Source organism: Anguilla anguilla, chromosome 12 (assembly GCF_013347855.1).
Source record: "Anguilla anguilla isolate fAngAng1 chromosome 12, fAngAng1.pri, whole genome shotgun sequence".
Lineage (NCBI taxonomy): Eukaryota > Metazoa > Chordata > Actinopteri > Anguilliformes > Anguillidae > Anguilla > Anguilla anguilla.
In genome coordinates, this window is record NC_049212.1 from 26,384,250 (window position 1) to 26,410,872 (window position 26,623).

Here is a 26,623-nt window from a genome sequence, read left to right on the forward strand (position 1 = left end):
AGTTCATTAGGGAGAAAAAGTGGAAGGTTTTAGACTGGCCAAGTCAATCACCAGACCCTTAACCCAATTGAGCATGCATTTCACCTCCTGAAGAGGAGATTGAAGGGAACCCCCCCCCCCCCCCCCCCGAAACAAACAACAACTGAAAGAGGCTGCAGTAAAAGCCTGGAAAAGCATCACGAAAGAAGAATGCAACAGTTTGATGATGTCAATGGGTCGCAGGCTTGATGCAGTTATTGCAAGCAAGAGATATGCTACCAAATATTAAGTGTTATTTGCTTTCATTTACTTAAATACTCTCTGTTCCAATACTCTTGCTCACCTAAAAATTGGGTGGTTGATACCAAAGGTGCTATGTTCTAAGTAGTTTAACACATCTAGGTGTAAATACCAGGAAATAAAAGCTGAAATTCTGAACTCTTGTCTCATGTTCATCTTTTTATCTCAACCTCAAATGTATTCAGTGTATTGAAAAAACAAAGGAATTGGCCTTGCTGTTCCAATACTTTGGAGGGGACTGTATTTTATTAAATGTATGAAACATTTAGCTAAATATTTATCTAAATGTCTGAAATATTTAGCTGAATGTACCAAACATATTAGATAAATATTTAACTAAATGTTAGGTACATTTAGCTATTATTATAGTATTTATTTAGACATGGAGTATGAAGATTGTCTTTTCCATCTGTTGTGTGTGTGTGTGTGTGTGTGTGTGTGAGCGAGCGAGAGAGAGAGAGAGAGAGAGAGTTTTAATTAAAAATATATTGTATAATATTTTTAATTAATTTTAATTACTTTCAAACAACCGACTGTTTTTGTATTTGTTTGCATTGGTTGCTCATAGCTGAGGAAAAACGCAAAGATTGAATGCCACCATGTGTGCAGTGAAGAGTGACTCAAGTGTCAATATTTACAATATTTACTTGCCAAAAAACAAAATGTATGGCCCCGTATCTAAAGCCACACCTGATTAGAACTAGATTCTAATTCTCTAGATGACTGATATGATTTTCAGATGCACACTTTTAACATCATCTACTTTTTAAAAATATGATACTGTCACTTTATTGACTTTTGGTTGGTCACTAACTCTTCCATCTCTGTAGCAGAAATTGCATGCTCTCGCTCAGCCATTTGCTTCCGGGTCAGGGGGAGGTCATCATCAGGGTGAATCAGATGAGACAAACGCTGTCAGCAGAAAAGAAATAATGGTACTGAGAGAGAGAGAGAGAAATTGGCTAAAACACTGTTTGCCCTGGGTAAGGGCGTGGGACTGTGGGAACAGGGCTAGCTCCTAGAACAGCTGGGGAGACATGGGTTCTGAGCCTCACCTGTCTGAGAGTGCCAGTGCTGAGGGAAAGCTTGACCAGGCTCCACCCCGGAACCAGTACAACAGAGGAGAGGGCCAGCAGCCAGCCCAGCACGTACGCCCAGTCTGGGTACACATACCAGCGGTTAAAGGTCAGGGGCTTGTAGTCCACCACAGAGAAAATGAAGGAACCCTATAGGACAAGAGTAAGAGTAAGAGTAAGAATTTGTATTATCTCTGCCAGGCGAGAGATAATAAAAATTTCCATCATTATCCATTGAAATACATTGAGTGTTAACTCCTCACTCCACCTAACCGGCCGGTAGGGACCGCATGTGATCAACAGCTGCTTCCGTTAAAATTCCAACAAAATAATCCACCGGCTAACGGTACGTTAATGTTTGAATCTGTGGCAATTATTTTGTTGATATTTTCATGTTGAAATTGATATTTTACATTGCTGGTCTTTTGGAATTGTTCCTGTCCAGATTGTTCCTTTCCATATTTGAAACGAAAGTGCCAGACTATAACGTCAACGTTAGCTCTGTCTAACACATCGTGGCTGATATGAATGAAATTAGCTAACATGTCACCACCTTTAGCATTACTTCACTGAATCTGCGTTTTTGGGATTTTCGGTGGCACATGGTAAAAACTTGTAATATTGTATTTGTCTGGTTGCACCGATTGTGTAGCCTCTATTGTTGCATCAGCAAAGCTAACACGCCTGGAAGAGATCTGCACTCTACTGAGTGCACTCTTCTAGTTATAAATGTTATGTTACATGTACCATACTGCCAATGTGTAATGGAAGTAGAATTAACAAGAAATTGTCTTTACAGTAAAGTTCAATTGTTAAAATTGGCCCAATTTTGGAACGTTTCATTTTAAAACTTACTGGTTGAACTTCAACTATGACAGTGGCGTGCACAATGCCGGTGCCACATATGCTGCAGCACCTGCCCCTTTGTCTAAAGATATAAAACTGCCCTTTTGATTTGTGACTTTTTCGTGACCTTACACCTTCGGTTGAGCATTTCAATGCAGTGCTTAGTGGATCACATTCACGCTCGCCGGCTGCTCTGCGTGGTTCTAACTGATGGTTCGTTCCAGTGGCGCGTCTACACAGAGTGGTCCGGGCCAGTTTCAGAAAAGCCGACTGGACATCCCACAATGGGGGTGAGTCAAACTCACCAGAGTCACCAGCGGCGTGAAGTAGAGCCAGCAGAGCTTAAAGATGAGGCAGGGACGGTCCCCGGTCATGTCCTCAATCACATCGATCATGCGCTCCGCCCCTGCTCGAGGGACACACAGAGAGCATATTATGGTGTGTATAAAGAAAACCTCAACTGAGAACAAAAGGCTCTCCTCTCCTCTGCCTCAATCTACAAATTTAGAATTTCATGAATTTTATACATTTAAAAAAAAATTATTAAAGCCATTTTCATTAGCTGTTCTTAACGTTGTGAGTACTTTGCATTGGTTCTTTTTCATAATCCGTTCCCATTTGGTGCCATTTTTTTCTTTTCTATTTTCACAGAGTATTGTATCAGAAAGCCACAGTTCGATGGAAGGTGCACTGTTTTGTGCAGTAATGTGTTAATACAGTCAGGTATCTTCCTAAGTTGAAATTCAGGCAGCAAAGTCCTGCACTCACCAAATAGCCAGCCCATGGCCAGAACCTCGAACACACACAGGAAGAACAGACAGGCCCCATTACAGGCATAATAGTCGAAGAGCTGAAACACATACATCCCCCCCTGATGGACAGCAGGGGAAATGACAAGGGTAGGCACAGGAAAAAACGGTCAGGAAATGACAGATTTGTGCATGCAATCACATTATAGACAATTTTGTGCTTCCCAAACAGTTTGAGGAAGGCCCTTTCCTGCTTCAGCACGACAATGCTGAGCACACAGCAAGGTCCATATAGAAATGGTTTTTTCTAGAACACCATGGAAGAACTGAACTGCCTGCACAGAGCCCTGACCTCAACCCCATCCAAAACCTTTTGGATCAATAGGAAAGCCAACTCAGGGCCAGGCCTAATCGCCCAATCACCTTATTAAAGCTCTTCTGGCTGAATGAAAGCACATCCCTGCAGCAATGCTCCAACATCTAGTATAAAGCTTTCCCAGAAGAGTGGAGATTGTTATAGCAGAAAAGGGTGGACCAACTCCATATTAATCCATATAATTTTGGATGAGATGTTGGATGGCAGGTGTCCACATACTTTTGGCCATGTAGTGTAATATCTTTTTTTCCCCCAACTGTCGTCTCACCTGTGTGACCATCACCAGCTGCAAGATGAAGCAGGTGAGGCAGAAGAGCAGGAGGAAGATCTCTCTGCGCCCGGCCCTCCGCAGTACCCTGGGAAACATGTCCGTCACCGACGTCATCACCACCTCCATCATCACAAACTGACCAACAGATAGACAGATACCCCAAGGTTCACCAGAAAAGCAGGGAGGGAAAGGGAAGAAAAGAGGGAAAGAAAAAGAAAGGAAGGGAGAGATAAATATGATTGATACACATTCATGTTTAATTCGTGTTTTCCTGCTTGTGAGAAACTATCCACAAATACTTTATTAGCTATGAAATGTTGTCCAGTTAGCTCTGCGTGTAATCATGCTCTGATCTACGATGACCCAGCATCATGCCGAGCAAGCTCAGTACAGCTTTACTTCATATTAAACAAAGAACCAAACCAGAATGATCTAGAAGTGTGCAAGGACTGCAGCCAGTTATGGTGCTGGCAGTTTCACAGACAGAGCAGCCAGGGATGGTGAGCTGCAGCCAGGTGACTGATTACCTGTGTGTCCAGGCCCAACAGGATGATCATAATGAAGAAGCACACGGCCCACAGCTGAGGTAGGGGCATCATTGCTATTGCTTGGGGGTACGCAATGAATGCCAGACCAGGTCCTGGGAGCAGGGGTGGGGGGGGGGGGGGGTTAACTTGTGGTTAACTTATGGAAGAACTAGAACAGTATGGAAGAGCTTGACTGACCTGCACAGAGCCTTGACCTCAACCTCATCCAACACCTTTGGGATCAATTTGAAAGCCAACTGCCAGCCAGTGCCCAATCTCACTAATGCTCTTTTGGCTGAATGGAAGCAAATCCCTGCAGCAATGCTCCAACATCTAGTATAAAGCCTTCCCAGAAGAGTGGTTGTTATACCAGCAGACATTGGCCTGACCATAGGAAGCCTAGAATCACGCTAACCAATTCCATATTAATGCCCATAATTTTGGATGAAATGTCATGTGCCCCCATGCATTTGGCCATGTAGTGCATACGCACACGCACCCCAATCTGGAATGCACAATTGTCTGCAAGCACAGCCGCGTACCATGCACGAACCCCCTTTCCAATTCGGGAGATCTGGAACATCCATGGTTCTCCTTCGAAACGTGTGCTGTCCAACGTCTGCTTCTTTTTGAGTTTAAAACTGCAGCTAAACTCGCACAGAGTGGCGTCCGAGGAAGACCGGACAAATTTGGCTTTGATGTGCAGTCACACAAGCACCATTATCAGCTGGTCAGGGCCATTCAAGAGCAATGAAAGGCAGATCACTATCTGACTGAATCCTCTCATGTCCTGGGCAATGCAGGCGCCATTTTTACATCATCCTGTGAAGCTACCGGCCAGTCAGCACTGGCACGGTCTGGATTTGATGTAAGGCCATGAGGCTATCTATTGTGGTGTCCTAACCAAATAAGCCATCCAGCAGATTGATTTGTTTTATACTTATATTTTTGTCACATCTTAATCATTTGTCTTAACATACTATACAAAGAACTTCAGTACCTGATTCTGCCACTTCCTCAATGGCGACGCCCAGCTCATGTGCTATGAACCCCAGCACAGAAAAGACCGCGAATCCCGCCACTACACTGGTCATGCTGTTCAGCAGGCACAGCCACAAACAGTCTCTGCGGAAACACCACCAGGACAGTAAAATAATTCCCTGACCTTCCCTCAAGTTCGCCTTTTTTTTTCTTTCAAGGTGAAATAAATGAAGTGTTTGCTCCTATGTGGCTATATGTGGGTATCTCTGGATTGCACTAGACAGAGGTATACATGTGGGTTTCGCAGTATTGCACTGGACAAAGTGTTGCATATTTATGATTAAGAACCTGACCTTTTTCCTCTGCCTTCCTGCCCTAGTATACTGTGGGTAAGCTAGGACCTTACTTGTAGCAGTTGTTGTTATAGGTGTTGTAGCTACCCAGCACAGTCAGAGAACCCACTCCAACACTGTAGGAGAAGAAGATCTGTGATCCTGCCTCCATCCACACCTGCAGTGACATCACAAATTGTGAACACATAGATGGAATATGGCTGAAAAAAATTAACATGTTCCCTGGCTGAATGAAATAAGGAAAGATACATTTTGCAGTGACAAGGTGATGGGGCACAGCCTGGTATACGCTGATGTTACAGAGTTCTTACCTGTGGGTCTACCAAGTGGGTGGGGTCAGGGTACAGGTAGAACAGCACCCCCTGCAGAGCTCCAGGTAGAGTTAGCCCTCGAATCAACAACACCAAAAGCATCAGGTATGGGAAAGTAGCTGTGAAATAAACCACCTGGCAAGAGAGAGAGTTTACAGTTTCTTTTATAGCCATGTGAAAATATCATGTTAATTTCAGATCCTTTGGCATTCAAAGAGTTCCTGTGTTGGGACCAAATGCCCAACATTCAATTCAATTTTCAATTTCAAAGTGCTTTTTTGGCATGACAAATATAGGCACTTGTGTTGCCAAGCAGTGGTTACAACATACAACTATATACAATGAATCCGAGAATGTGAATTTCTTATATAAAAAATATAAAAATATATACAAAAATATCAGTAAGTGATGTTAGGTGTGTGTGTGTGTCTGGCTATCTGTGTGTTGTGTGCATGAGTGAATATTATTGTCTGCTTGTACGCGTGTATGCTGTGTGTAAATGTGTGCATGAGGTGGTCACACATTGTCCCTCAGAGTATGGCAAGGGAACAGAAATTGTGCTGCTAGTATGCAGCAACCTTTTTCTTCTCCTAATAGGTAGGATAATCTATCGTCATTGGGTATATCATTGAATTGGGGACATTTCTGGATCATTTTTTTGGCGAATTTGGTCAAATTTGGTGCATTCCATCAGGAAGTGTTTTTCAGTTTCAATTTGGTTGCATTTGCATTGTTGGCGCAATCTTTTTCCTTCTGGCAACCATGATTTTCTGTGCCTGCCAGTTTCTATGGCTAAGTGGTGCTCGCTGAGTCTATACCTCGTCAAGGTGGTTCTCAGTTTTTTGTCAATAACTGTGGTCAGGTAGTTCTCCACAGCATACTGTCTTTTTAGGGCCAAATAACATTTCATTTTACTTTGCGATTTTGTTTTAGTTTCCCAGTAGGTTATATAATTCTGTTTCAGCTGTGTTGCAATTTGGTTTATTCTAATTATGTTTGTAGTTTTGTTCTGATCCTGAGCAGGTGAGGTGTTAGTGTGTCTTAGTGTATGTGGGGAACTAAGGCTCAGGACCAGCTGAGTGAGGGGATTGTTTGCTTTGCTCAACTCTTGGCATTGCAGGGCTTTGTATTGATGTAAGTGGGGGGTCACTTTGTTTTAGGTGCTTCCAAAATTTGATTGACCTTTTTTGTATTTTTATAAGTAATGGGTATTGGCCTAATTCTGCCCTGCATGCATTATTTGTTGTGTTTCTATGTAATTTCAGGATATGTTTACAGAATTCTGCATGCACGGTTTCAGTTGGATGTTTGTCCCATTTGCCAAATTCTTGACTGATGAGTGGACCCCACACTTCACTGCCATAAAGAGCAATTGGTTCGATTACAGCTCCAAAGATTTTAAGCCAAATTCTAATTGGAATCTCTACACAAATCTGTCGTTTCATGGCGTAGAAGGCCCTGCGTGCTTTCTCCCTTAGTTCATTCACTGCAGCCCAGGTAAAGACATTCTGTGCTTATCTCTCTCAGTAGCTCTGGGACAGACCTTGCCTGTAGACTTCACCCCCTTCCAGATGCAGAAGTAGCAGATAACCCATATGATGATGAGGCACAGAAGCACCTCCCACCTCACACTGCCCACCTCCTCAATGCCCCCCGAGATCAACAGCACACGTCTCCTGGGGGTGGAGGTGGAGGGGGAGAGAAAGAAAAAGAGAAAAATGAGGGGAGGAAAGGGAGGGAAGCCAGGAAAAAGTATAAAAATATGGATTTTAACAACTTCATTCACATTAAAAATATTCTGCCAGTTAATTTACATTTATTCACATGTACTGTAAGAACCATAATGCTCTGCACACCCCTGTGCCCTAGCCCTACCATGTACACAAATAATGAACATTTTCTCTTCTTATGGTTCTGCTAGTATTCATTCACATAAATGCAAAAAGGTTAAACTAGGTCAATGTGCTACATCTGCAAACTAGACTAATATGTCCCTACACATCACCTTATTAACAGACACTCTTATCTTGAGCAACGTAGACTTTTTCCATACATTTATACAGTTGAATATTTACATAAGCAATTCAGGGTAAATAGATTATAAAAAGACTAGAACACAACCTCTGAGTTTCCTAGTTCCCTAACCCTGAGGTCTGTCAGAGGTGCAATCCTACAGAACTCAGCCTGCAAACTTACTCCCAAAACTCAGTGGTTGCAGAGGATGAGTTGTTGGACTGTTGGGTCCAGTTTGTGGTGAGGTTTCGATTGGAAAAGTCCACACAGTGATCTGAAACACAGAGAGTAGCTTTTCCTAAATCACATGCAGACAGCTGTTAATAAAATGAGCTCTGCATAATGAACAGGTTATGAGTGTTAATACATGTAAAAATATATATTTATAGACATATTACAAGTGTTAAGGATACATTTTGAAACCATTGCAAAACAAATTGTAAATAATTGCACATTCTGAAATACATTCTATGAAACAAGCATAAGATCACATATGAATGTTGCAACCTGAAATACCCACATATATCACACATACTGGCATGCAGAGGCATCACAATAATAAGTTCCTCATGTTTAACTGATCTGAATTTGCTGCACAATTTTTTACCTGTATGCACCATGGATTGTAAGAGGAGCAAATGTCACCTGTATTTCAGGTGTTCTTACAGTCAGCCCAGTGTAGCTTAGAGACGGGCTCTGTACCTGTGTCCCCCTGTATGGACTGCAGGTGGAGTTATACCACTTACACTAATTTCAGATCTTACCTGAGTTCCAGGTGTTGGAGCAGCTGGCCCAGGGCAGCTGTGAGCTGAAGGAGGAGTAGAGGTAGAAGAGAGCCCAGGCCAGGATGATGATATAACACATGCAGCAGTAAAACACGATCAGCTGGCCTGCATAGCCAATTCCTGAGACACACGCATGCACACACACACAGACACACACGTACACACATATACACACTCGATTAGCAGGTGACAATGGCAATCCCTGAGACACACACAGGCACATAGACTCAATTAGCAGCTGACAATGCCAATTGTTAGTTTGAACAGCTACATTATGCAGTTACTGGTTGTGAACATGCCTGCTGTGGTTTCCCTTAGTATTTGGATTCCTGATGGTGACACTGATGCCTTCTGCTTTGAGAGACACTCTGGATAAAAGTGCCTGACAACTGCCTGTAATATACTGCAATTATTTCTCCCTGTGTGATGGCCCCATTTCCCCTGTAAGAGTAAAGTCCACCTCTTAACCTCACAGAGCTAGATTCTGGTGTAGAAGTGCAATACTGCAGCTGCAGTAATGACAGATTAATTTTCCCTGGTGACCTTCGATTTGGGAGAATATTCAAACTCCCTCCTGTGCCATGATTGAGTGCTGGCCTGCAGTACTGTAACCCTACTGCTGATTATCCATTAGCTCCCAGTGTATTCACTGACCCCAGTCCACATCTCCACGCCTTGGCCTAGGAGATTTAAAACATTTGACATTACATCCAATTATGAGCTACCCTGCATGGCCGCGGGACACACAGTATATAAGAACAATTGAACTGAACCCCAGGCTGCATGGGGAGATTTGTACATGGATTGAGAGGCAGCTGATCTATGGGCTGGGCTACAAAGTCTCTGCTTCATTTAATCTTTAATCACATGCTCATACCTGGTGAGCCTGTCTCTTCTCTCCTTCACCCCCTATTGTGATCTCAGTTTTACCCATTTGATGAGACGTTTCTTGCCTCTCACCCTCAGCCAATGGGCACAGCTTCCTCCAGCAGGTGATGGCCCCCTCCTGGGTATACTGTCCCATGGCAGTCTCCAGCAGGAACAGGGGTATCCCACAGGTCACCGCAAAGAGCAAATATGGCACAAGGAACGCTCCTGCAGACACACCCACACACAACGGAAACATTTGAGATAAATCACCAGCCTTGTGACTGTTATGTGAACAAAACCAGAGATATTTAGTCCCAGGCAACCAGTAATCTATGATTATGGCAGGGTCCAAATCAGCGCACTTGCCTACCATTGAGTATACTAGCTGAGTACACAGGGTGCGTGAAACTGCGAAAATGCGTGCAGTAGGCAAAGTTTTCTCTTTTTTTGCACTGTAGCTAAAATCCCAGGATGATGTACTTATTTCCAGAGTTTTGCTGATTGTATTTGGGAGCACACTTTTTAGAAAGTAAATAATCATTTTGATCCCATGAATAATACATGCAGCTTCACTTTAGAAATGAAGTGCAGCTTCACTGATAACAACAACACGTGAGCATGACGCACAAGGGCAGAACGTCTTATGGCACTTCCACAGTGAAGTTTGAAAATAGTATGAAGGATATTTTTTGCATACTGCCCATCGCATACTATAATGTGCTTAGTAGACAGTACATACTTGGTGGACACAGTAGTTTAAAGGCTGATTTGGACACAGGCTTTGTGACTAACTCACAGAGTCATACTCACAATTACTCATACTTGCAGTCAAACCCATACTCACTTGCACACTCACACTTACAGTCATACATTCGGACTCACTCATACACTCACTCATTTACTCACTTACTCACCGCCGCCGTTCTTGTAGCAGAGGTATGGGAACCTCCACACATTTCCCAGCCCCACTACGTTCCCCGCCACTGCCAGGAGGAACTCCACCTTACTCCCCCACTGGCCCCTCTCCTCCAATGGCCTTTCAGCGGTCTCCCTCTCCTTCTTCATCCCGTCTTCCCCTGGGATCTTTCACTCTCACTGTGTCCCTCTCCGGTGCTGTCCGTTCCTAACTTTTTCCTTTGGAAGTACACCTTTAAGAGGCACATTGTGTCGATGGGCTGCATTCAAACAACTTTGAATCTTGCTGTTGCAGATGTTTTAACAAAATTAAACGGCATATATTTCATAAAATAACAGCAGTGCTGAAAGGAAAAATGTATTTTTAAAAAATAGTTTTTCCATTTTCCATTAGCATATTGGGAAGCAGGAGATTGTTTGGACAGGAATTCCCAAGAACCCATTTCCTGGTATTAAACCTTAAAGCATAAATATCAGAGATTAAGAATGAAACAAATAACAATGGCATATTTGACGCTGCCGTAAGACCTAGTAGGCCATGCTTTCAGAAGATTTCTGGAGAACTGCAAACTGATCTTTGCAGTAAATAACAAATGGCTTCTTAGGCCGTTTTCGTGTAAATTTTTTTGCTCCATGTGTGAAACCAAAGGCTACAAACGCATGTTATACAAACTATAAACTTTAAAGTACATGCGTGTGCACATCATTTAGAAACCATTGGGATTCACTAATATACTTACTTGGGTGCCGATTCAGTTAACTAAGGCATGTTACACGGATCTAATGGTATGTTTGTATGGATTTTTCCCTTAATACAAAATATACATTGTAGGGAATATACATCTACTAATTATAAAATGGAAAGGATAGATAGTTAAAATGTGTCCATTTTAACAATTATCATATGGCACCAATTATGTAGGTGTAGCAATAATTGCAATAAGCAACCAGTCTCATAAAATGACTATTATCTAAAATATCTAACCATAAATTAGAAATTTCAATTAATTAAAATAACCGATATCAAAGGTCAAACAATAAAGTTGAATATTTAATAGATAACCTGAAGGATGGAAGGAGTTCTTGGAACGACTGATTTGACTCGGCTCTCATGTTTGTGTAACATTGAAACAGACCCGGGTTTTACACAAGCCTCGAATTGTGACAAAATCTTTCGTCAGCTCCTAGATTTTTGTGATTAAATGAACATAAGCCCATTATATTCAAATAATGGTCAATACCACCAGGTACAGCCAGTTCTCATCAGCTGCCTGTAAGTCAGTTATAAAATAATTTTTATTTGCATTGCAAAATTGTGCAAAGAAGTGACACGCAGTTATGCCCAAACAAATGCATGCAGATACATTGTCCAGTTGTCCATATTTATTTAATTCACTAGGTTTAATCAACAAAGGACGTATGAGTTTTTTAATAAAACGAATTCATGTTGTATATTAATCTTTATATTAATCTAATGTTTTTATTGTCTTAAAAAAAGTAAAGCTGTTTTGTAGCAGCAATGTTCACACTGCAGCTGGACATTGCTGTATGCACTTGTGAAGCAGAGTTCACTCATGTGACATGTACTGTGACACCTGATGTGTTGTCACAGACTAAGTCACTATGTATTTTATAGTCATGGAATCAGGGCATTAAATGTGGCAAAAATTAAGTTAGGACTAAAATACTTGGTTCTTTTTGTAAACTAAAATAATTATGATTTTGTCATTTTTGTTTTGACTAAAATATGACTATAACTAAAATGCATTTTCACCAAAAGGCTAAGACCATGACTTAATCTAAAACTGGTGGCAGAAGCAACACTGATAAACTGTGAGAGTCATTTTCAGAGATGTTCCTTTGTAAATGCCTGAGAAGTCATTTTCTAGGAGAGCCACAAGCACTGAACTCTGTAAAGAGACAGCGGGAAGAAAGAGTCCCTTTCACCCAGACGTGGAGCTTACCTGGTGGAGAAGAAGGGCACAGGACTCCAGAAAAGCTGTGGGGGTGGAAGGGGAGCCTTTCCTCTGGCTACACGCTCTCTGCACTGGCAGTGCAGGTGTATGTGTGTCCTTAGAGGAGTAGCAGTAGAAGTTCTTACACAAACCATGTTGCGTCTGTGGCTTTTTAGCTTTTTATAGAGTTTGTCAGAGAGCCAGAACCTGTGTGCGCAAATTTCTGAATGTACATGAACACACACACATACACGCACACACTCTCTCCTCCAACTCATCCCCCCCCCCCACTCCTACTCCCCGTATGATCTTTGCTGAGAATATTCTCTAAGTGTGAGTGTAGAGAACATGTATCCACAATTTTACATAATGTTGAGAATATCTCCACAGTTTTACCTTGCAAATAAAAAATATTGTATTACACACCTACAGGCAGCTGAGGAGAACTGGCTATTGAGAATTGTGTGAATTTTTCTAAATTGCAATTTGCAATTTAAAATAGGAGTCAGTTGCATGCCAGTAACTCCACCTGCCTTGGCGTACACACCATATGCCACCGATTTTTCTTTTAGTGCTGCAAAACAGAAATGTCAGGGTTTTGGCGTGTTAGGACCCAAGTGCAAAGTAAACACACCGGAGGCTCAACAGTTAATTCCAAACAAAGACCAAACAAAAGGCCACGACGGGCAATTCCCAAAACTCACAGACATACTTGAAATCGAAAAAACAAGCAAAGAAACTCAAAACATGAAAAACAGGCAAGGGAACTCAAAACTCCTCAAAAAGCAGATTAACTCAAAAATACTTGAGACACAGGAAACAAACAGCAAGGGCAGAAAACTGTAGGATCCAGTAAGGGACTTAAGGAAAAAACAGAGCTTAAATAGACAAGAGGGATAACTAGACACAGGTGAACACAATGCACAATCAACACAGAAAGGAGAGGGATAACAAGACACAGGTGAACGCAATGATTGAATAAATTAACACAATGATTGCATTAGACACAGGAAAAAGCAATGAGACAAACGAACACACGGTACAAAGGTGTGAAATGCCGCCAGCTGGCGGCCAAAAAAGGAATAACCTTAACAGAAACGGCAGAATCCTGACACTAAATAAACTAAAGTGACTTTGAAATTATGGACGTCCATCTGTCCAAGCCACAGAAGTGTCTGTGGTCGAAGTTATTGCAATTTTACCAAACCATTGTTGTTTTTGGTGCTGCAGTCATCACTGCTGTGTTTCAGAACTGGAAAATCTGCACTCTCCTCTGTGAAAGTATCAGTAAACATACACTTTGAAGCCACAACAAGAAAAGGTGTATACAATTCTGTATAAATGTTTAGATGTTGGATTTCTGCCGAGTTCACCTTCTCCCACTGAGGAGAAGCGAGAGCAAGTGTTGTACCAATTTATATATTTCATTGCTTAGTTATGTATTTCATTATCAATTTATTTAAATTTGTCACATAGGTTTCCATAAGTTTGAGCCTGGTTTAATAGCCTACAAATTTAGTATATTTGTGGACTAATTGGCAAAAGGTTGCAACAGTACCCTGTGACTGTTCACAGAGACATTCTGTAAAGGTTTAAACAGCCAGGAAAGGTGTATCTGGAGGGAGGGAGGGGTATCTGGAGGTGAGAGCTCAAGGCCAGAAGGACACGAGCCCTGCCCTGAATGAAACTGTGTGCCAGCCTGTATGAATTAAGCCAGCTCCTGTCTTGTGGAAAAGAGCATCAGCAGCATTATTTAAGGAGCCTCATGAACGGGCGGAAGGTTTTTATGAACTCAATGCAGTGATTGTTGTTGAACCCAAATGAATCGTTGAATTTCTTTACCTGTACGTCCTTTAGCAATGACTAGCTGTATCTCCAGAGACGGACTGCCTTACTCACTTAGGGGTGGCATAGTTTTGGTGTCCAAACAGTCTCTTATGAGTGTTCTCATTAGTCAAGAAGAAAAGAAACTGAGATGTCTTTGTTTGGTTTAATTAATCCTACTATTACAGCTTTAACCTACCGGCAGTCAGTCTAAGAAACATGATTGGGCAGCCCTGAACTAAATAAATGAGCCTTTTCTGTTGGTGTCACCTTTTAAAATATTTATTCAGACCGGGAGTGCGAAGGTCTTATCCCATAAAATCTGTTGTGTGTGTGTGTGTGTGTGTGTGTGTGAGTGAGTGAGTGAGTGAGAGGGGGGGATGGCTTGATGTATTTGATTGGTTCATAGGTCAATGGTGGGCAGCATGAGGTACACCACAAATGTCCTGTATGTGTGCGTTGAGCTAGGTCTGCCCACCCAACCTGATACACACCCCGCCGCCAGTGTATTTTCCTGCTCCAACGTCTTATTTTGATTTGATTGATTTAAGGGGGAGGTCATCATCAGGGTGACACAGATGAGACAAACGCTGTCAGCAGAAAATAAATAATGATATGGATCTTGATGAGCAAGTGTTTAATAAAATATAAATATAAAATGTAAGTACTATGTTTATACCAATACAATGTGAAATACTGAAAATGTTTAATAAAAAGTTTTATTAAAAAGAGAAACACTTCAGACTCATCCATTGACCTCAGTGGAAAACCATGGTTATACCTGACAGAACACATATTTTCTAGTGTAAACTATCAGTACATAAGTGTGTTGGATAGCTAGGAGGAAGAATGGAAGCAGACACTGCAATGGCATTTTACAAAGGACAGACAGATCTACCTGCATCCACCTGCCTAGAATTGGGTGCACTGCATAGCTACTGGTGTGTGTGTATCTGAGAGAGAGAGAGAGAGAGACAAACACAGACACAGACACAGACACAGACAGACAGACACAGACACAGACACAGACACAGACACAGACAGACAGACACAGACACAGACACAGACAGACAGACAGACAGAGAGAGCGACACTAAAAACTGTAGGCCCTGGGTAAGGGGGTTGGACTGTGTGAACAGGGCTAGCTCCCAGAACAGCTGGGGAGACATGGGGTTCTGGGCCTCACCTGTCTGAGAGTGCCAGTGCTGAGGGAGAGCTTGACCACGCTCCACCCCGGAACCAGTACAACAGAGGAGAGGGCCAGCAGCCAGCCCAGCATGTACGCCCAGTCTGGGTACACATACCAGCGGTTAAAGGTCAGGGGCTGGTACTCCACCACATAGAAGATGAAGGATCCCTATGGGAGAGCAGTAAGAGTGGAAGGTTTTATAATCATTACAAACACCATACTGCCATTGTGTCATAGAAGTAGAATTAACAAGAAATTGTCTTTATGGCAGGATTAGTTCAAATCGGCTAACATAGTTATGTACTCATAAAATATTCATTTTGGAGTAACAAAACATGTTTCATTTTAAAACGTGCTGGTTAACGGTAGGAAACAGAGACCTAATTCAGAGATCTCAATCTCAGGTCGCAGAGGTCTTCAGATTTTTTGTCTTTGCCTGTACTTAAGTCTTTAATTCAAGCATAAATAAGTTTCCAAAGCATAAATTGCCAGCAGACTGAAAGGAGATCACAAAAGCTTACAGACACTGAAGCTCATCGGGACTGAATGTTTTGTTTCCTGGACCTGAATCCTATGGTAGTCTAGTGATGGTTTGTAGAATAGTACATGTGACATGCCTGGTCGAAATATTTCTACAACAAAGTTAAGTGACTTCCATTTCTCCCTCCACGCTTGGCCCCTCTGGCTCATCTCATCTTGACAAAGAAATGCACATTATGCTTCTAGATCTTCTAGCCAGCAGTCATACCACCACACACTCTGCTCCTGCCGACTGGCTGAAGCTAAGCAAGTGTGGGGATTGGTTAATACTTGGATGGGAGACCATCAGGGAATACTGAGTTGCTACTGGAAGTGGTGTTGGTGGGTCAGCAGGGGGCAATCTTCCCTCTGGTCAAATAAACCCCATTGCCCCAGTGCAGTGACGGGGACACTGTGCTGCAGGAGATGCCGTCTTTCAGATGAGACGTTAAACCGAGGTCTTGACTCACTGTGGTCATTAAAGATCCCATGACACTATTCGCAAAGAGTAGGGGGTTCCCCGGTGTCCTGGCTAAAATCCCAGATCTGGCTCTCACAAAAACTTGCCACCTAATCATCCCCTGATTTAAATGGCTAAAAAATGTTCTCTCCCTCCAGTGGAGCTGCTCAGTGGCCAACAATAGAGGATTGTGGTTGTACTGGGTAGCTCCCAGGTGTAAATGTGAATGAGTGTGAAGCAGGGCGTTGCTGCAAAAGAGCATCCTTGCTCACGAACCTACCCTGGTTAAATTAAAAAATTTTTTAAAAAAGATCTGGGGTGCAGGTTTTTGTTTTAGCCCCCACCAAGACACCTGATCTTATTTATTAAGGTCTTGACTGAAGACCATGATTGGTTGATTAGTTGAATCGGGTGTCATATTTCTGGGCTAAAACAAAAACCTGTGCCCACACCTGATTTAAAAGGAATCGGATTTCATTAAGTTTTTAAAAAGTTTTTGAGTCCAATTACAGCTGGACTCAAATTTGTAATGTCATTACCCAACTCAAAATCTTGATTGAGATGATAAACCCAGAAGCGATGTTGCAGGTACACGCCCTTATCTACAGTGAATTAGATTATCAAAAGGACACATATCATGATTGAATGTGCAACATGAGTAAAGTATGAAATGCAGCTATGACAGTGACGTGCACAAGGCTGGAGCCACATGTGCTGCAGCACCTGCCCCTTAGTTGCCTAAAGATCTAAAACTGCCCTTTTGATTTGTGACTTTATTGTTCGGTTGAGCATTTCAATGCAGTGCTTTGGGGATCACATTCACCCTCGCTGGTTTCCCTCCGTAGTTCTGAATGATGGTTCATTCATGCACAGAGTGTTTCGCGCCACTGGATATGCCACATAGGGGTGAGTCAAACTCACCAGAGTCACCAGCGGTGTGAAGTAGAGCCAGCAGAGCTTAAAGATGAGGCAGGGACGTTCTCCGGTCATGTCCTCAATCACATCGACCATTCGCTCTGCCCCTACTCGACGGACACACAGGAATGGTGGTGAGCATTGCAGTGTATATAAAGCAAACCTCCACTGGAAAAAAAAAACAAACTCAAAAGGCAGTGAATGGGAAATCAAGAATGTCGTTCATTTGGTTCCTGTTTCAAAACTGCTTTACTTTTGTTATTCACAAGGCTGCAGGCTTTGTTTTGTAAGCACAATGGAGCTGTTGGGTCTCAGAACATCTCATGGCGACAGAAGATGCACAACCGAATTCAACAGTACAAGCAATTGTATTTTAGGTGTACAGGGGAGGCAGTGTGCCACCCCAGTCTCTCACAAAACATTCAGCTAAACATACTTTTATATACTTAATATGGCTATATACTTCATATGTGACGTTTTGATAATGAAAGCAAGTCAGTGGTCACTAAAACTGCCAGGAATGATGACTTGGGATATTCTGCATGTTTTTCTAATTAATATAGCTCACATTCTTAATTAATTATTAATTAATTAATAATTGCTTATTTTTATCACTACCCATCAGAGCACTGCACTTTGGAACTGCTGGCTCTCTGGCTCCCAGTCTCCTTTTTGAAGGGGTGTTGACTGCTCTTGGTATGTCAGGGTGTGGTTTTCATGGTCATTAATTTGCATTGCTGTGTTTTTATTTATCTGGATATCTCTGCTTCAAACATATCAGTCATTACTCCATTGTGTATGAACACTGTCATTTTCCACACAAATGAAACAAAAAGATAAGTTACTTTGAAACTAGGGTCAAATCAGGGATATTCTACCATTCTGTATATTTTTAGGTAATGTTTTTCCAATGGAGGCTCCCCTTTAAAAAGTTTCTCCTGCCTTTGGCAGTGAAATAAAGTTCCAGTTAAAAGGCAATCCTTGTGCATCTGACTTTCAGTCTTTTTCTTATTGGCTGGATTGCCATGATTTAAAGCTTTTAAACATGGTCTTCATTTTTTAAAGTAGGCTAGGTGTTCATCTGCCTAAACATTTAATTTAGAATCTCTTAAACTTTATGCATTTTTATACATTTTTCAAAAATAAATATACAGAAAGCCATTGTCATTATCTGTTCTGTTTTTCTTTTCTATTTCAAGATTATTGTATTAGAAAGTCACAGTTTATAGAAAGGTCCACTGTTTTATGTGTTAATACAGTCAGGCAGAAAAGTCCTGCACTCACCAAATAGCCAGCCCATGGCCAGAACCTCGAACACACACAGGAAGAACACACAGGCCCCATTAAAGGCGTAGTAGTCGAAGAGCTGAAACACATACATCCCCCCCTAGTGGACAGCAGGGGATATTACAAGGGTAGATATCATGGCAAAATACAGTCAGGAAGATACTGAAGTGATTTTTGCTGTGTGAAACCTGGAATTATGGTTATGATCAGAATGATGCAAGTTTGAATTATTTTCTGTGGGCCTGTAGCCTTCAACAGGGGAGTAACCTGAATTACTTCTATATATATTTAAGGATTTAAAATTGGTAGTGATTAAAATGTTGTTTGTGTAATCTGTGTAGGCCAAAGAAGCCTGTGATAAGAACATCCTCTGGGTAAACTGATAACACATATTGAAATGTAATTTTTCTCTCTCCCCAGCTGTCTTCTTACCTGTGTGACCATCACCAGCTGCAAGATGAAGCAGGAGAGGCAGAAGAGCAGGACGAAGATCTCTCTGTGCCCGGCCCTCCACAGTAACGTGGGAAACATGTCTGTCACCGATGTGATCACTCCCTCCATCCCCACAAACTGAACAACAGACAGAAGCACAAATGAACAGGCAGTGAATGGAAGAGGGTGGAAGGAAGGAAAGAAAAAGAAAGCAAGAGAAAAAAAGATGACAGTCACAGAAAGTTTTCCTGCTTGTGAGAAATAAAATACATCTTTATTAGCCATGAAATGTGTGACCCAGCACCATGCCAGCACACCTTCTAGCACAGCTTCACTTCATGTTAAATCATGAACCAATCCGGAAGAGTCTAGAAGTAAGAAATGGCTGCAGGTAGTTGTAGTGCTGGCAGTTTCACAGCCTCAGCAGCCAGGAATGGTGAGCCGCAGCCAGGTTACTGATTACCTGTGTGTCCAGGCCCAACAGGATGATCATAATGAAGAAGCACACGGCCCACAGCTGAGGTAGGGGCATCATTGCTACTGCTTGGGGGTACGCAATGAATGCCAGACCAGGTCCTGGGAGCAGGGAGCAGAGGAGAACATGGAGGTGATGGGAAGGAAAGACAGGGGGAGAGTGAAGGAGACAGAGAATGAATGGAAGAAAAATACATGATCCAATAGTGTTTACTCTTCCTTAGCTTACTATACTACTTAAATGGTTATCTTAGCACTATAAGTTTTGTCAGCACAGAAGGGTATTCAGTACCGTGGTGTTTTCCCATTTGTGATTTTCTGGAAATGAATTTTAATTAGATATATTTTTAACTTGTCACATCTTCATCATTTGTCTTGGCATACTATACAAAGAACTTCAGTACCTGATTCTGCCACTTCCTCAATGGCGACGCCCAACTCAAGGGCCATGAACCCCAGCACAGAAAAGACCGCGAATCCCGTCACTACACTGGTCCCGCTGTTCAGCAGGCACAGCCACAAACAGTCCCTGCAGAAACACCACCAGGGGGGTAAAGGAATTTGCTGACCTGCCTTTGTTTTTTCATTTATTTCCTTTTAAAAGTGAAAGAAATTAAGATTTTGCAGAGGTAGCAGATGACCCACATGATGATGAGGCACAGAAAGACCTCCCACCTCACACTGCCCACCTCCTCAATTCCCACTGAGATCGCCAGCACACGTCTCCTGGGGGTGGGGGGGGGGGGGGGGGGGGGGGGGTGGGGGGAGTGGGGGGGGGTGCGGAGTGGGGGGCAGGGAAAGAAAAATAGAATAATGAGGGGAGGAAAGGGAGGTAAGTGGAGAAACAGAAATATACATTTTCACAAAAAAGGCCCTGCCAGTTAATTTAAATTTATTCCCATTTAAGAGCATAATGCTTTGCATACCCCTCATATCCTGGCCCTACCATGTACACAAATATTGAACATTTTCTCTTCTTATTATTCAGTGTTTCACTGGAATAAATGCAAAAAGGTTAAACTAGGCCAATGTACTCCATCTCCAGATACAGTACATCTGTAAACTAGGTCAATATATCACCTGATGTGTTAACAGACTCTTATCCAGAGCAACTTACACGTTTTCCATACATTAATACAGCTCAATATTGGCATAAGGAATTAAAGCTAAGTAAATTATGTTAAGATTTCAACCCACAACCTCTGAGTTTCCTAGTTCATGAACCCTGAGTTCTGTACAAGCTGCAATCCTACAGAACTCAGCCTGCAAACTTACTCCCAAAACTCAGTGGCTGCAGAGGATGAGTTGTTGGGCTGTTGGGTCCAGTTTGTGGTGAGGTTTCGGTTGGAAAAATCCACACAGTGATCTGAAACACAGAGAGTAGCCTTTCCTAAATCATCGAAACAGACTTATTGGATATTGCAGCTGAGCTGAATCTTTATGAAAAGATTACAAGTGTTAATACATATGAAAATATATATTTCATATTGACATATTACAAGTGTTAAGGATACATTTTGAAAGCAATGCAAAAATAATAAACTGAATTCTGAAATACATTCCATGAAGCAGGCATAAGATCACATATGAATGTTGCAACCTGAAATACCTGGCATACCTGGCACACGTACTGGCATGCAGAAGCATACCAGTAATAAGTTCTTCGTGCTTGATTGAATTTGCAGTTCAATTTTCTGAAAGAGGGCGGACTGCAGTACCCAAAGGAAATGGGGGTTCTTACCCTACCCAGTATAACTTCAAGACAGCTTTGTACCTGTATGCACCATGGATTGTAGGTCACCTGTATTTCAGGTGTTCTTACAGTCAGCCCAGTGTAGCTGAGAGACGGGCTCTGTACCTGTGTCCTCCTGTATAGACTGCAGGTGGAGTTATACCACGTACACTGCATTTCAGATCTTACCTGAGTTCCAGGTGTTGGAGCAGCTGGCCCAGGGCAGCTGTGAGCTGAAGGAGAAGTAGAGGTAGAAGAGAGCCCAGGCCAGGATGATGATATAACACATGCAGCTGTAAAACATGATCAGCTGGCCCGCATAGCCAATTCCTGAGACACACACAGGCACACACAAACATGATTAGCAGCTGACAGTGGCAATCTTTGGTTTGGACAGCTAAATTGTGTCACAGGCACACAGAAAGGATTAGGACCCTGGTGCAGAAATGACTCAGGGAGGCAGAAGTAAGGAATATGTTAAGTCTTTACTGAATTAAACCAGTAAAACAAAAAACAAGGAAACACGAGGAGCATGGGAAGCAAAACCTAGACAAGGGGGACTAGAGTAGAACATGCAAGAACACACAAGGACCAAGCACTAAACTGAGGAAAACCAGGAACTTAAATACACAGAGAGACATGCGCAGACATTCATGGAAAATGAGCAGACATGCAGAATGTGAAAAATCAATGGTCCAATAACAACTACAATTAGCAGGCACGAGACACAAAACACAGGGAATGCACAGGATCACAACTGAGAGTTAAAACAGGGCATCAGTATATTATATGAGTTGCGGGCTCCCAACTATTTTTTTTTTCAAGACCAAATTGTAAGAAAAACGTTAGGTCTTAACCTCGCAACTCAAAAGATATGAGATACCATTCCGACCTGATCGGTTTGAACCGACTGGTTTGTGGGCTCCCGATCAAAATGTTTTTGGCTTGAATAGGGTTACAGTACTGCTTGGATAATCAGCAGTACTGTAGCCCTACTACTAATTATCCATTGGATCCCAGTGTATTCACTGACCCCAGTCCACATCTCCATGCCTTGGCTCAGGAGATTTCATATATTTGACATTACATCTGATTATGAGTTGCCCTGCAAGGCCGTTGGGCACACAGAAACAGAAACTGGCCTGACCATAAGGCTGATCCACACAGCAGAACAGGACCTTAATAGGGTGGGCCCCACGCAGCCTAGAGCCACACTAACCATTCCCCACCAACAGCAACAGTGCACTTTTGATATTGTTGCATTTTTTATATGTCTATAGAGTTTGGAGATTTGCATGTATGAACAATTGAACTGAACCCCTGGCTGCATGAGGAGATTTGTACATGGATTGAGAGGCAGCCACCCTAAGGGCTGGGCCACAAAGTCTCCCCTCTGTTTAATTTTAGATCACATGCTCATGCCTAGTGAGCCCGTCTTCTCTACTTCACCCCAAATTGTGATTTAGTTTTACCCATTCACTGACAAAGGTTTCTGGCCTCTCACCCTCAGCCAATGGGCACAGCTTCCTCCAGCATGTGATGGCCCCCTCCTGGGTGTACTGTCCCATGGCAGTCTCCAGCAGGAACAGGGGTATCCCACAGGTCACCACAAAGAGCAAATACGGCACAAGGAACGCTCCTACAGATACACCCACACACAACGGAAACATTTGAGATAAATCTTCAATCACCAGCCTCACAAATGTTACTGTACGTGAACAAGACCAGAGATGTTTACTTCTGGACAATTAATAATCCATGACTATAGCTACATCCAAATCAACACACTTGCCTACAATTGAGTGTACTGTTGAGTATACTGGATGAGTGAAGCACCACAAATAAATAGGCAAAATTTAGAACATACAGGTACTATTAACATGTAAATCAAACCTATTGTTCACAAACCATTGACACTCTCTCCTACTTATTCATATACATAGTCTCACTCTGGAGCACTCACACTCCTACTTGCTCTTAGACTCATAAACCTTACACTCATACACTCACTCACACTCATACTCATACTCACACTTATACACTCATACACTCACTCACACTCATACTCATACTCACACTTATACACTCATGCACTCATACACACACTCATATCCATAATTACATTCATACTCACACTCATTCTCAGATACTCATGCAATTACATTGATACACACTTATTCAATTGTACTCATTCACTCATACACTCACTCACTCACTCACCACCGCCGTTCTGGTAGCAGAGGTAAGGGAACCTCCACACATTTCCCAGCCCCACTACGTTCCCCGCCACCGCCAGGAGGAACTCCACCTTACTCCCCCACTGTCCCCTCTCCTTCAATGGCCTTTCAGCGGTCTCCCTCTCCTTCTTCATCTGTTCTTCCCCTGGGATCTTTCACTCTCACTGTGTCCCTCTCCGGTGCTGTCCGTTCCTCACTCTCTGACCGTTTTCCTTTGTCTGGACACTGCAAGCTGGGAACAGAACCTGATGTTTTACCTACTGAATGACAGACACCTTACATATGCACAGTGTATCTGGGATGCTGGGTCAAGTTACCAATGAGTGCCATGTTAAAGAATACAGATGCAGTCCGGGGGAATGCACGCACATCCAAAATATTCTAACAGGTGCAGGATAAAAAAACAGTAAGGAGAGAGTATATCCGCACACTGTTTTTTCTGCTCCCAAAGTGATTTATTGGTACAACGTTTCGAGGTGTGCGGATATACTCTATTTAACAGAATAGACATCACTCTCTTTATAATGGCCCAGTTGTTACCTTGTTTTTATATGAGTGATTTATTTTAATTTGAAGTCCAAAACAAGGTATGCTTCAGTTGTTCTTGAGGATCACAAATAAGCAGAAATTACACACGCACAAGCAAAGCTTGGGCTTCACCTCTATAATAACAATAAATTAAATGTTAGCCTATAGGCTAAATAATAGGTAAAGGCCTGTAATGACTCACTTGAATTGTTTTTCCTTTGGAAGTACACTTTCAGAGGCACAGTGCAATGATGTACTGCATTCACATGATTACCAGTCCTGCTGTTGCAGATGTTTTAACAAAATGAAAGGGCATTGTGACATTCAGTCTGCCGGAGAGGCAGATTGGTCTCGGCCGCACCGGCTGGTGGAGAGAGGCACACGCACCTGGGCTGCGTTGGCTAATTAGCCACGTGCTTAAAGGTGTGCTGCTCTCCATGGTTCAGGTCCGAGACCGGGAGCTAACACAGAGAGCACAGTTATGATTTTCATTCAGTTTTATTTTAGAGGTTGGTTCAAGTAAAAAGGAAAGACCAAAGACGTAATCCTCAGCTGGGATGCTGGAGGTGCTCGAGCCGGCTGGGAAGGTGGGCCAGCTACGGGCAGCGCATGTGAAAGTGGTCGCACTGTTTTACTATCTTCGTTATTTTAGCTTGTTGTTTTAGTTTATTGTTTTTGCCCGGAACCCGTGGGGGATGAGGGTGAAGAGGGTCGTTTATTCTATTTCATGTTTGTGTAGGTGCTCTCTCTCTCTCTCTCCATGCGGCAACCAACAGTGTTCTGTGGCACTGCCGCATCTCCCTCCTAGGGGTATCACCTGGCGTGTGACAGGCACATATTTTGTAAAATAACAGCACTATTATAAGCTAATAGGGGGAAAAAATGTTTTCCCATTTCCCATTAGTATATTGGGAAGCAGGCAATACTTTAACCGGGAATCCCCAGGAACCCATTTCCTGGTGTTAAACCTTAAAGCGTAAATATCAGTGATTCAGAATTAAACAAATAACAATGGGATATTTGGCACTGCTACATAAAAAATGGCTCATAGGCAGTTTTCCTGTACTAAAAAAAGTCCTGCTGCTTTTAAGTTTTTTTTTGCTCCATATTGGAATGTGTGAAATCAGGGTTCAAACACGTTATCCAAACTATGCTAGCCTCCTTCATTCTCACCTGCAAGAGCTGGCTTTGTTGTTTCTTTATTGGTCTCTATCTATATGAGATATGAGAACTACTTTAGTCATCTTCCTTGTAGGCTATTCATCATTTTTAGGCATTCCCCTAATCAGAGTCATATGTTGGGTCATACACAGGTGTAGTTATTGCCACACCACCAATAGGCCTACTGGTATTTTGTAATTTAAATTTAAAAATGAATTCACTGTTGATTTTATTAAATGAATAGAAGCACATTATATTTAAACTAGACAATTCCTGAAGAAATTGTGAAGTGTGGTTGCCGCTAATGCAAAGTCGACATTGTGTTGAACAGACTGAACCGTGCTAAGTAGTAAGTATATTATTCAAGGCAGTTGCTAGGGTGTTTTGAGTGGTGTCTAGGGTTTTGCTAGGTAATTGCTATGGAGGTCGAGGCAGTTGCTAGGGTGTTCTAGGTCGTTGTTAGGGTGTTGCTAGATGGTTGCTATGGAGTTCTAGGTGGTTGCTAGGGTGTTCTAAGTGGTTGCTAGGGTGTTGCTAGATGGTTGCTATGGAGTACTAGGCAGTTGCTAGGGTGTTGCTAGGTGGTTGCTAGGGTGTTGGTAGGTGATTGCTATGGAGTTTTAGGTGGTTCCTAGGGTGTTGCTAGGGGGTTGCTATGGAGTTCTAGGTGGTTGCCTGGGGTGTTGCTAGGTGGTTGCTATGGAGTTCTAGGCAGTTGCTAGCATGTTCTAGGTGATTGCATAGGTGGTTGCTATGGAGTTTTAGGCGGTTGCAGGGGTGTTTCTAGGTGGTTGCTATGGAGTTTTAGGCGGTTGCAGGGCTGTTTCTAGGTGGTTTCTATGGAGATCTAGGCGATTGCTAGGGTGTTGCTAGGTGGTTGCTAAGCAGTTCTAGGCACTTGCTAGGTTGTTGTTGGTGATTGCTAGGATGTTACTATGTGGTTGCTAGGGTGTTCTAGGTGGTTGCTAGGGTGTTGCTAGGTGGTTGCTATGGAGTTCTAGGTGGTTGGTAGGGTGTTGCTAGGTGGTTGCTGTGGAGTTCTGGGTGGTTTCCGGGATGTTCTATGGTGTTGCTATGTGGTTGCTATGGAGTTCTAGGCGGTTGCTAGGGTGTTGCTAGGTGGTTGCTATAGAGTTTTAGGCGGTTGTTAGGGTGCCTAAGGCAACCACACTAATAATAATATGTGGGATAATAGTAGTGTGGTTTACTAAGGCAACCACACTAATAAATAATATGTGCAATAATAATAGTGTGTTTGCCTAAGGCAACCACACTAAATAAATAATATGTGCAGCAGTGTAGTATAATGGGTAAGGCATTGGTCTTGTAACCTAAAGGTCCCAGGTTCGATTCCCCCGCGGGACACTGCCGTTGTGCCCTTAAGCAAGGTACTTAACCTGCATTGCTCCAGTATATATCCAGCTGTATAAATGGATACAATGTAAGAATGGATACAATGGATAAGAGCGTCTGCTAAATGCCTGTAATGTAATGTAATGTGCAATAATAATAGTGTGTTTGCCTAAGGGAACCACACTAATAAATAATATGTGCAATA

General features: G+C 42.5%; 1 protein-coding gene and 1 pseudogene across 1 annotated transcript; both read right to left on the reverse strand.

Moving 5' to 3' along the window:
- Positions 1–906: 906 nt before the first annotated feature.
- Positions 907–10,615, reverse strand: LOC118209638 (sodium- and chloride-dependent GABA transporter 2-like). Its single transcript, XM_035385169.1, has 14 exons — positions 10,352–10,615; positions 9,528–9,662; positions 8,547–8,687; positions 7,966–8,056; positions 7,313–7,445; positions 5,770–5,904; positions 5,512–5,615; positions 5,125–5,249; positions 4,125–4,237; positions 3,595–3,732; positions 2,970–3,072; positions 2,507–2,607; positions 1,335–1,505; positions 907–1,191 (listed from the first exon to the last, which is right to left on the reverse strand). The coding sequence occupies exons 1-14, from the start codon at positions 10,500–10,502 to the stop codon at positions 1,063–1,065; spliced, it is 1,770 nt and encodes a 589-aa protein (XP_035241060.1). The 5' UTR covers positions 10,503–10,615; the 3' UTR covers positions 907–1,062.
- Positions 10,616–14,534: 3,919 nt separating this feature from the next.
- LOC118209131 lies at positions 14,535–23,577 on the reverse strand (annotated as a pseudogene).
- Between the last annotated feature and the right edge of the window lie 3,046 nt (positions 23,578–26,623).